A 10,959-nucleotide genomic window follows, 5' to 3' on the forward strand; every position below is an offset into this window, starting at 1 on the left:
TATAAGACTAGATGACCTCTAAAGTTCCTTCTAGCTCAAAAACTATGACCTATGTTAAAAATTTATCATTCACCTCATCATGATAAACTAACTACATAATTTATTGAAAGTTAGGGTGATTGTCCCCCCACCACTATGCACTAAAATAGCATACTGAGTCGATTTCACTGGGGCAGGGTAAACAAACACCCCAGGGGGTGCAGCATCAGACTTTAGGCCTCCTGACCTTGCTATCCCCATTGTATTGACTTGAGAGATTCCCTTCTCAGCAGCTGCACATATGCTTTTCATTCCCCCAAAAAGAATGCACTGTTTTTTAAATAATGTATTTTCATTTCAGGACAGATACCGTGGCTTGATTTTTTCAAATTTATTTTTCTGCTCTTGATCAAAGATGTCACACTGTGCAAATAACATTCTATTTTTGTTTTTACAAAAGAAATTGGAAAACTGGACAGCCTGATAACTGGGGTCATGGCCATGGACCAGGAGAAGACTGTGCAGGGTTAATCTATGCTGGGTTTTGGAATGATTTCCAATGTGAAGACATTAACAACTTCATTTGTGAAAAAGACAGGGAGCCGGGTAAGAAGCTTGGAGTTCTTAAAAGGAAGAATTGTGGAGTTTCGGTCACCACCAACGGATGTTTAACTATATAACCTTTATTGTTTTTGACTAATCCAATGCAAAAGCATTCATTAAATCTTCCTATCTTGTTGCACCAACTTCATGTAATAATTTTTTAAAAAATAGATGTTGGGAGAGAAAATAAATATTTGTTAATTGAAAAAAAATTTAAGAAGAAAAAAAAGACAATGACACCATAAGATCCCCAAAGGCCCACAATGTGCCTTTATGAGATTTATTTAACTTTGCTCTATTCTTGAGTATCTCACATCTCTAATCTTACATGTGAGCTTTTTTTTAACACTGGAGATCTTAATGCAGCTTCCCTCACCAGAGCTATAACTCATTTAAAAGAATGGGGTCTTGGGGGCATCTAGGTGGCACGGTGGATAAAGCACCGGCCCTGGATTCAGGAGGACCTGAATTCAAATCCGGCCTCAGACACTTGACACTTGCTAGCTAACCCTCATTTAACCTTCATTGCCCTGCAATAAATGAATGAAGGAAAGGAAGGAAGAGAGAGAGAGAGAGAGAGAGAGAGAGAGAGAGAGAGAGAGAGAGAGAGAGAGAGAGAGAAAGAGAGAAAGAGAGAAAGAGAGAAAGAAAGAGAGAAAGAAAGAGAGAAAGAAAGAGAGAAAGAAAGAGAGAAAGAAAGAGAGAAAGAAAGAGAGAAAGAAAGAGAGAAAGAAAGAGAGAAAGAAAGAAAGAAAGAAAGAAAGAAAGAAAGAAAGAAAGAAAGAAAGAAAGAAAGAAAGAAAGAAAGAAAGAAAGAAAGAGTCCAAATTTATGATTTGGTTGAATCAAGTTTATCCAATTTGATTGTCAGTGGTGTAGCCTCTAGGGATAAGCATCTGGCTCTTGAATCTGATTAGTTGGTTTTTGTTTGTTTGTTTTGGGGAGGGGGCAAGGTTGGAAAAGTGTCAAAGGCTATAATTGTTTCGTTTGTTAATCATTCATTTCTTTGAAATTATATACACTAGGATGACTCTTAGGTGGGGAGAGGGTCAGGATGCAAAATAAATCTAGCCTATGTAAAAACAAAAGATATCAGTGAAAAATCTATTTTTAAAAAGAAATCATACATTATTATTTAAACCATGCATTTTAGAATCTTGAGCAGTAGAACAGGTTGGGTAGTCCTTATTTTAATACACTGTTAACCTGATTAAACATTAAAATTTGTTTTGTTCCTTTTAGAACCAACTTCTGCATTATAATAAGCTGTGAAATGACAGACATGGACACAAATTCTGGACATCTCCCAAAAGCAAAGAATGTGCCTTTCTGACTAGATCACTTGCTCACCCCATGGAAGAAGAAAGCTCTGAAAACTAAGTTCAACAAAAGATTCCTGCTGCAATTTTTTCTTCCCTTCCACCATTACTCAAGGACTTGGGACCTAGTTGATGGTCAGTGCACAGCTGGATGGAATCCTGTAACCTTTCTCAGCCAATAACCACCCAAATGTGTGAGTTCTCACTTCAGAAGCACAGGGATACTCCATTCTGAATGAGGGCTTGTTTTCCAGCTATAGGAAAAGCTTAAACATCTACTGTGTAAACAGCGTGGTACATTTGCTAAAATCCCAAATGTAGGAAAATTATACAGATATACATATATATATATATATAGTCCAAACTCTTAGTAATATGGAATATACTTTTAAGAGCTTTTAAAACTTTGTATTTTTGTACAAAATATTTGCTTTTTTTATATTTTTTTTTTCGGTTTTTATGGTCATTTTACCAATATAGTACATGAAGCCAAAGAAAACAATAATGGTACTAATAATAACTCATAGAGTTTCTTGTCAGATGCAGCTCTTCCCCATGGTAAAGGTTGTTATTCAGTGTTTTTTTAATTATACACACATGTTTATGTATGTGTACATATATACGTATGTATGTAAACATACATATATGTGTATGGGTGTATCATTTCCCCAGGGAATTCACTAACTTGAAATATCTTCATAGACTTTGGCAATGAGAAGTTTATGATTCCGTACAAGTCCAGACAGCCAGTAATGGTTAAAGTTGGTCTCTGTTGGTCACAGGGCCCATCACCAGACAGTCAACTCTATCACATTTAAAAGAAGTGGCTGTCTAAAGGCCATTTCTGATTTCTTTTGGGAAGGTGTTTATTGGAAAATGTAGACGGTCTCCATCTCTGGCTCTCTAAGGGGCTCCATTTAAGTTTCTAAGGAATTGCCCAGGGTCCCAGGAACCCCACAGCAGCAGGTGTTGCCTGCCAAGAGATCCAAGCGTTAGTTCAGCCAGCAGCACTGTCTTTGGAAAGACAGAAATAAACTATGTGCTGCCTGAAATGTTTGAGTTTTTTGAGTCAGGTTTCAGAAAAATAGTTCCAAAGCACATAGGTTCTGAAATGCCAGAATAAATGAAAGGCCACTAAATCACAATCTTGAAAATTAACTTTTTCCAACCCCTCTCCTCTGTGTATGAGCCCTTCACTAATCTCTCTCCTCATTCAGAAAACTAAAGTAAAATATATCTAAAACAGGCACTGGGCGCTGCCCATGCTCAGGGGTGAGGTCTCCACCCACCAGATGTCCTACCCTCCCTTCCCCAAGGAGCTGCCTAGGCAGTGCTGCTATCTATCTTAAATAAAAAAATTTTTAAAGAATAAAGAAATAGTTCAACTTTATCAATTGTGTGATTTGTCTTCAATTCAACCATTTGTCATAATTTATGCCACCTGCAAGTCCTTTTAGCTCAGTTTCGGAAAACTATCTCTATGACAACTTTGTGCCTGGATTGTACTAGAGACAAAATGAGTAGCTCATGATGCTCTGGGAGAGGACTGAAGGTTAAGACTCCCAGTCACCCTGCTCCAAAGCTCAAACCCAAAGGAGTCAGGTCTCCTATGACTCAAAGGCCTTTGTGGGCAAACCTCAACCCCCTTCCTGTTTTTCATCTGTCAATTGTGATTTGTCTCAAGAAGTAACTTGAAAAAAAGCCAAGGAATTCCTAATGTATACATCAGAAAGAAAGGCTAGTGGTGCTTGAACAGCTGAAAATATTCATGTCACAGTCAGTATATTTCTTCCAGCAAAAATGTTTCAATTTTCAGAAGGCAATTGGGAGACTTTTAATGATTTATTCAATAAAATCAGATGGTTTAAAACATTATGAGACAATCATATATGACTATATATTTGACTATGCGTAGACCAGATGTCTCTCCACAAGCTCAGAATTTAGGCCATTTTCAAGGGAATAAGTTTAGCAAAACTGTGACATTATCAAATGAGAGAATATATCTATAGCTCTTTGCAAACTTTAAAGCACTATGTAAATGCTAACAATTATTATTATACAAATAAGATCTTCAGATACCTGACTTGCTACCTGGCTTGTGAGGGAATGAAAAATGGTTTCCCCAGCAGTGGCCTAGAAAGAATGAAAGTTCAATTCACTAAAAAGGAGGGGGAAAAAAACAATACCTTTCTCTCCTTCCTTCCTCTATGACCAATCAGGCAGGAACAGCTACAGCCTCAGGAAAAAGGTTTTTAAGGAAGTAGAAAATTGTATAAATCAAGTAACCATACTGAGCATATAGATTTCTGCTCCAGACAGCAGAATTGATTTCCCCTTGAAAAAAAAAAAAAGCATCTTTTTAATTCATTCTTGACTTCAATGAGAACATGCTCCATTTTCATTAAGAGAGATAGGATGGTATTATATAAAAGCATACTTGTTATTTAGAAACAGAGTAACTGGATTTGAAAACTGACTATCACTAACTAGCTGGGAATCACTAAAACATCTTTACTGCTCAGCGTGTCAGTTTTGTATGTATATAGGACAGCTCAAAGCTTGGGAGGTGTTTTGCTGGTTATGTATACATAATAAAAACAAAGAGTCTGCCCTTTTAGCTTTTTTACTTGCTCAGATTTATTTACATGACAAGTTCCTAAGTATTTGAGGGTCATAGAAATAAACTGTGGGGGCTCAAACCCGCATAGTTCTTTGGGGTTCTTTTGGCAGAAGGCCCTACAATGGTTTTGGAGATAGAGAATCTACAGTAGGGAATTAACTCGGAGTTATAAAGACTTTCCAGCTCTAAGTGAGATAGTGTGATTAAGATGTGGATCCTCAGGGGGGCAGCTAGGTGGTGCAGAGGATGAAGTGCTGGCCCTGGATTCAGGAGGACCTGAGTTCAAATCTAGCCTCAGACACTTGACATTTTACTAGCTGTATGACCCTGGGCAAGTCACTTAACCTTCATTGCCCCACCCCACCCCCCAAAAAAAAGTTGCTGTAAAGATGTGGATCCTCCTTTCAGGAGAAAGGGAGTTCAAAAATCAGGCTTAATCTTAGCCTGGGGGCTATCTGACTTTTGTCCTTAGCTGACTATAGTGGCTCACAGCATCAGCTACAACTAAAGAGATGCCAGCCTTTTCCTATAAGGGAAAAGATTTCTAGAAAGGCACTCTAGCAGACAGGAGCCAGATGTCCAGTATACTCCCTGAAGAGATGAAGCCCAGAAGCTGGTAGCCCATAAACATTTGGCAAACATAAGACTAATGGCAGACATGGAACAGAAAAACATCCAGGAGCAATTACATGATACTAAGAGAGAGCAAAGCCCAGGGAGAATACATTATACAGGATGAGACAAAAGTCACCAAGTCACGAAGGAGGTTCAATATTTAATAACTCTTTTATTTTTTTGTTTTAATTTACAATACCATAGCATCATATGCAGTATGTAGGAAATAAAAAATAATTTTCAAAAAATTATTAAAATAGCAGACCCCTTCATGACTTTTGGCCCACCCTGTATATGAAATAGAAAGAGAAGGAGAGAGGGAGAAGGAGAAAGAGAGGGGGGAAGGAGAGAGAGAAAGGAGAAGGAGCATCAGGATGAGGAGGAATAGGAAAAGGAGAAAAAAGAGAAGGAAGAAGAGGAAAAGAGGAAGAAGGAGGAGGAGAAAGAAGAGAAGAACAAGAACAACAAGAGGGAAGGGAGGGAGGGAGGGAGGAAGGAAGGAAGGAAGGAAGGAAGGAAGGAAGGAAGGAAGGAAGGAAGGAAGGAAGGAAGGAAGGAAGGAAGGAAGGAAGGAAGGAAGGAAGGAAGGAAGGAAGGAAGGAAGGAAGGAAGGAAGGAAGGAAGGAAGGAAGGAAGGAAGGAAGGAAGGAAGAAGTAGAAGAGAGAAAATTCCACACAAGAACAAAAGAGATCAGAACAGTAGAAGCATCATGATAACATTACCAGAACACACCTTCGTCTGTGTGGAATCAAATGCCCCTCACTTGTATACACTGACTACATGTGTTCCCTATATGCGTTCCCCTAAACAAAAGTTCCCTGTGTGTATCCATTCTTCCCAGTGATGTTGCATGTATGTAGGAGATTATGCCCAAAATTTAGGGGGCATATTCTCCCTAAATAAGGAGGGAGGGGTTTTTTTACTGTATGTTATATACTATATTGCTATATAGTATATTACATATACAATATATATTTACTATGTAGTAATAATATATTTTATGTACAATGTTGTTTCAGTTGTGTCTGACTCTTTGTGAAAGGTATCAGAGGGGTCTGCCATTTCCTTTTCCAGCTCAGGAACTGAGGCAAACAGGGTTAAGTGATTTGCCCAGGATCACACAGATAATAAATGTCTGAGGCCAGATTTAAACTCAGGAAGGGTCTTCCTGACTCCAAGCCTAGCACTCTATCCACTGTACCACCTAGCTGCCCCTTTATACACTATACTATGCTATGCCATGCTATTCCATGCCATGCCATACTATACCATACCATACTATATTTTATTTTTGCTATACTACTTGACTAAATTACTTTAAACTAAGGGCAAGTTAACAGTCTGACTGACATGTTAGTCAACTAGTATTTTTTAAGTACCAACCACATACTAGGCACTCTGCTAAGCACTGGAAAGGAAATGAAAGGGGAGAAAAAAAACAGTCTCTGCTCTCAAGGAGCTAAACTCAGTGGGGATTAGAGATTCATGAGCTATGGTTTTGAATAGACTCAAAGACTACCTTGACTTTGTTCAGGCCCCATGAACTGAATGTGCAATGCTTCACGAGCCACACATAAAATGGGAATAAGACTTATACTACCTACACAGGATCATTGTGAAGATGAAGTAAGATAATGTTTGTGAAGCATTTTATAGACCTTAAAAGTACTGTATAGAAGCACATGTGCGAGTATGCAATCATGAATTGCTCTCATACTGAGTTTAAGACTTCCACAGAAACTCAGTGGGAAAAAAGATGGGTTTGTATATTTTGCCTAGTGCCCAGCAGGCACAGAGTGTTGAAAGAAAAACATTCAGGCAGGAAAAACACTACACAAGGACTGGGAAATGGCAAATACCGCTGTCAAAATTATGAAATATTTGGGGAGAGAGAGCAAAAAGGTATCAGGTGGAGAAAAAAAAATCATGAGGAATGGCAAGCTCACAAGGGGCATAGGTCCTTAACACACTACCTGCTCTGGATATATAAAAAGGGTAGTGAAAAGGGGGACATGCACCATCAAGCAAAAGTTTAATAAGCCATGAAAGAGGAGACTGGTTCAAGTTTTAAAATAGGACATAAAAGGCATATCAATCTCAAATAACCTTAATATGACTTAGAATAATATGTTGTTACCATTGTTCAGACAATGTGACTCTATGCTTTCTTGGCAAACTAAAAGCATCCAGGTGAAGCACTGGGTAAAGTTCTGGGCCTGAAGTCAAGAAGACTCATCTTGAGTTCAAATCTTGCCTCAGACTCTTACTGGCTCTGTCACCCTGAGCAAATCACTTAATCTGATTTGCCTCAGTTTCTTCACATGTAAAATGAGTTGGAGAAGGAAATGGCAAACCATTCCAGGATCTCTGCCAAGAAAACCCCAAATGGGGTCACAAAGAGTCAGGCAAGACTGAACAACAACAACAATTTTCTTGGCAAAGATACTGGAGTGTTTTGCCATTTCCTTCTCCAGTGTGTCCCTTTTTAACAAATGAGGAACTAAGGCAAATAGAGGTTAAATGACTTGCCTAGGCTCACACAGCTACCAAGTGTCTGAGGCCAGATTTGAACTCAGATCTTACTGACTCTGGGCCCATTGTTCTATCCACTGCACCACCTACCTGCCCCAAAATAATATGAATAGTATGCAAAATACTGAGATATATTTTAGATAAACAAATTGATAAATACAGAATTTAGAGGAAGAATGTGAATTCAGAGAAAAGACTATGACAGACATTAATAATAATGCTAATCAGGGGCAGCTAGGTGGCGCAGTGGATAAAGCACCAGCCCTGGATTCAAGAGGACCTGAGTTCCAATTTGATCTCAGACACTTGACACTAGCTGTGTGACACTGGGCAAGTCACTTAACCCTCATTGCCCTGCCAATAATAATAATAATAAAATGTCAGCTGCACCACTGGTTATTTCCAAAGGCTTTTGATCACCCAAGGAATACTTCCTGGAAGAAGTTAATTTTGAGAAGGATTCTGAAGGAATAAACTGCCTTATGATTTGTTGTGTACTAGATTATTTGCTTTAAGATATGTAAAATCTAAAAATATTAAATATTTATTATGTATACATCTATCATTGTACTAGACACTATGGAGTTTACAAAAACAGAAGGTAGCCTCTGCCTTTGGGAAATTATAATCTAGTTAGGAAGACAGTAAGTAAATGCTGTAGAAATTGAAAAGGAAAAATTCAGGATTTACAAACTTGGTTAATCAGCCACTAGGTCTTAAGTGAATTGAAAGGAGAGAAAAAGCAAACCTGAGAGAAACTATGTTACCAGTCATTGATTCATTGGTGGAAAAGCAGAAAGGAAATGACAGAGATTGATGGGGAGGCCCATGAAAGAATTCCAATGTTAAAATGGACCCCTTCTACTTATAAAAATGTTACTGGTAGGGAAAGAGCTAGAAGATGTTCCCTGGCGGAGCAGTGAGCCATCTTTTTCCCCACTAGTATGTTCCAAACCCACCCTTTAAAGTGAAAAAAAAAAATCATGGCACTGTTTATATTCTTATGCACCACTACTTTGGCTGGGGAAATTTTTTAGTGATTGGGAATCATATTTATCTAATAATTTATAAAGAAGCTATCTGTAAAACCTCTCCCAATTTTGTGCCGTTTTCCTCTTTCCTATCTAATCTTTGTATAACAACAACTATATTATTCCGACTTAATGGATGAAGATTCAGAAAAAAGAATCCTAGAGAACTTTTACATTCTCCCAATACTGAAGAACTAGAAAAGGTCATAATTTTCTATTTTTTCAATTGAATAAGCCTGTGGAACTACCTCTAGACAAAGGGTCCATATCCAGAATTCGTCACTGCCTCCCTCCAGATTCTAAGGCCTTATTAGCACTGAATTTATAAAACAGAAACTACTCAGATAATCTGAACAGCGTTTGGGGGAGATTTACAATGTACCTATACGTTTTTTTAAATAATCAAAGGGTCTCAATAAAGTAGAGGGTCAGGGCAGCTAGGTGGTGCAATGGATAAAGCACTGACCCTGGATTCAGGAGGACCTGAGTTCAAATTTGGCCTCAGACACTTGACACTTACTACCTGTGTGACCTTGGGCAAGTCACTTAACCCTCATTCCCCCACCCCACCCCCCAAAAAAGTATGCTGTGAATAAAGTAGAGGTTCAAACACTGTAGCCATATTGTGACCCCATAACGCTCCCAAGTGCCACAGAAATCAAATAAAAATGTAATTCAGAATTATTTAACAAAATAAATAAAAGTACAATAGAACACAGATAATGTTAATATATGGTTTTCTTAGTATGCATCCCACAGGGATCCTTCTGTGTAGTTTAGTGGCTTTATGTTACTGAGTTTGACACCACTGCCCTTTATGGCCTTTAAAATTTTCCAAAATTTCACTCTTGGGGCAATTTTTATGTTAAAGAGACAGATAACATGATGTGGTAAAAATAAATAGATAGATAGATAAATAAATAAATGAGTGAATGAATGATTAAATAAATAAATAGATAAATAAAAGTGAACGAATGGGGGTGGCTAGGTGCCACAGTGGATAAAGCATTGACCCTGGATTCAGGAGGCCCTGAGTTCAAATCCAACCTCAGACACTTGACACTTACTAGCTGTGTGACTCTGGGCAAGTCACTTAACCCTTATTGCCCCACAAAGAAATTTTTTTAAAAAATAAAAATAAAAAATAAAGTGAATGAATGAATAATTAAATAACTAAATGGATGAATGAGTGAATGAATGAATGAATGAATAAAAGAGTGATGGACAAGAGCTCCTGCAAGATGGCTAAGTGTGTGTCAGTGACTTCAGTTCTCCACGATTGTTAGAGCATCAACAATTGCGCCAAATAAAAGAATAAGGGGAAAAATAAAGGAAAAGGGAAAAAAAAAAACCTCTTCCCAAGGAAATGCTCACAGGAAAATCTGAAAGATTTTTGGCGTTTAAAATTATATGGGGTTGGGGGCCGCTAGGTGGCAAAGTGGATAAAGCACCGGCCCTGGATTCAGGAGTACCTGAGTTCAAATCCGGCCTCAGACACTTAACACTTACTAGCTGTGTGACCCTGGGCAAGTCACTTAACCCCCATTGCCCCGAGCAAAAAAAAAAAATTATATGGGGTTGCCCTATAATTGTCCCAAGTTTTAGAGAAAATTAGCTGGGGTTCTAATATATTGCTACTTAGAACTTAGAGGCTACTGCACCAGTTTGGGGGCATTAAGCATTTATTAAAGCATATTAAATATTAGTAAAGAGATAGCATGTTGCTCAGAAAGATCAAAAGCCCTATATACCTAGGAGAAAGGGGAGAGAGAGAGCAGCATGGGAGAGGGAAGAGCATACCAAGAGAGCGAGAGACCCCTCTTCAGGGTTTTTAACCTTTCTCAGGTAGAGGGGGGGTCACTCCACCTTGATCCAAGCTAATTGGCCAGTAACATTCAAGTCCATTGATTGACATGACTTGAGGGTGGTCTTGGGTTAGTTAACTTCCTTTAGTTAGTCAGGAATGTCGATCTACATTTCCTTTGAAATTTTCCTGACTCTGGATTGGCCCTGCAAAACCATCCAGAGTTCCTGTGGGGGGAGGGTGGGTCTCTGAGTCCCCAAAATACCCTATTATTAATAATTTTCTCACAGATTGAATAAATAAGTAAGCAAAAAAGAAGCTTCGAAACAAAGCTTAAATACCCTAAAGGAAAGAATACAAGGATAAATCTTCGGTACAAAAGAATAAAACTAAAACAACTAGATTCCCCCAAAGACATAATTGGACCTATTGCAAGACTCTCCAGAGTTAAT

At 38.3% G+C, this 10,959-nt stretch overlaps 1 protein-coding gene across 1 annotated transcript in view; it reads left to right on the forward strand.

The window, feature by feature from the left end:
* COLEC12 (collectin subfamily member 12) overlaps positions 1-4,759 on the forward strand; it is a 237,183-nt gene extending 232,424 nt beyond the window's left edge. The window contains exons 9-10 of the mRNA XM_043978630.1: positions 440-585; positions 1,825-4,759. Coding sequence (XP_043834565.1) covers positions 440-585; positions 1,825-1,844 — 166 coding nt within the window. The 3' untranslated portion in view covers positions 1,845-4,759. The remainder of the gene's footprint in view (positions 1-439; positions 586-1,824) is intronic.
* The last annotated feature ends 6,200 nt before the right edge of the window (positions 4,760-10,959 follow it).

Source organism: Dromiciops gliroides, chromosome 1, assembly GCF_019393635.1.
Source record: "Dromiciops gliroides isolate mDroGli1 chromosome 1, mDroGli1.pri, whole genome shotgun sequence".
NCBI lineage: Eukaryota > Metazoa > Chordata > Mammalia > Microbiotheria > Microbiotheriidae > Dromiciops > Dromiciops gliroides.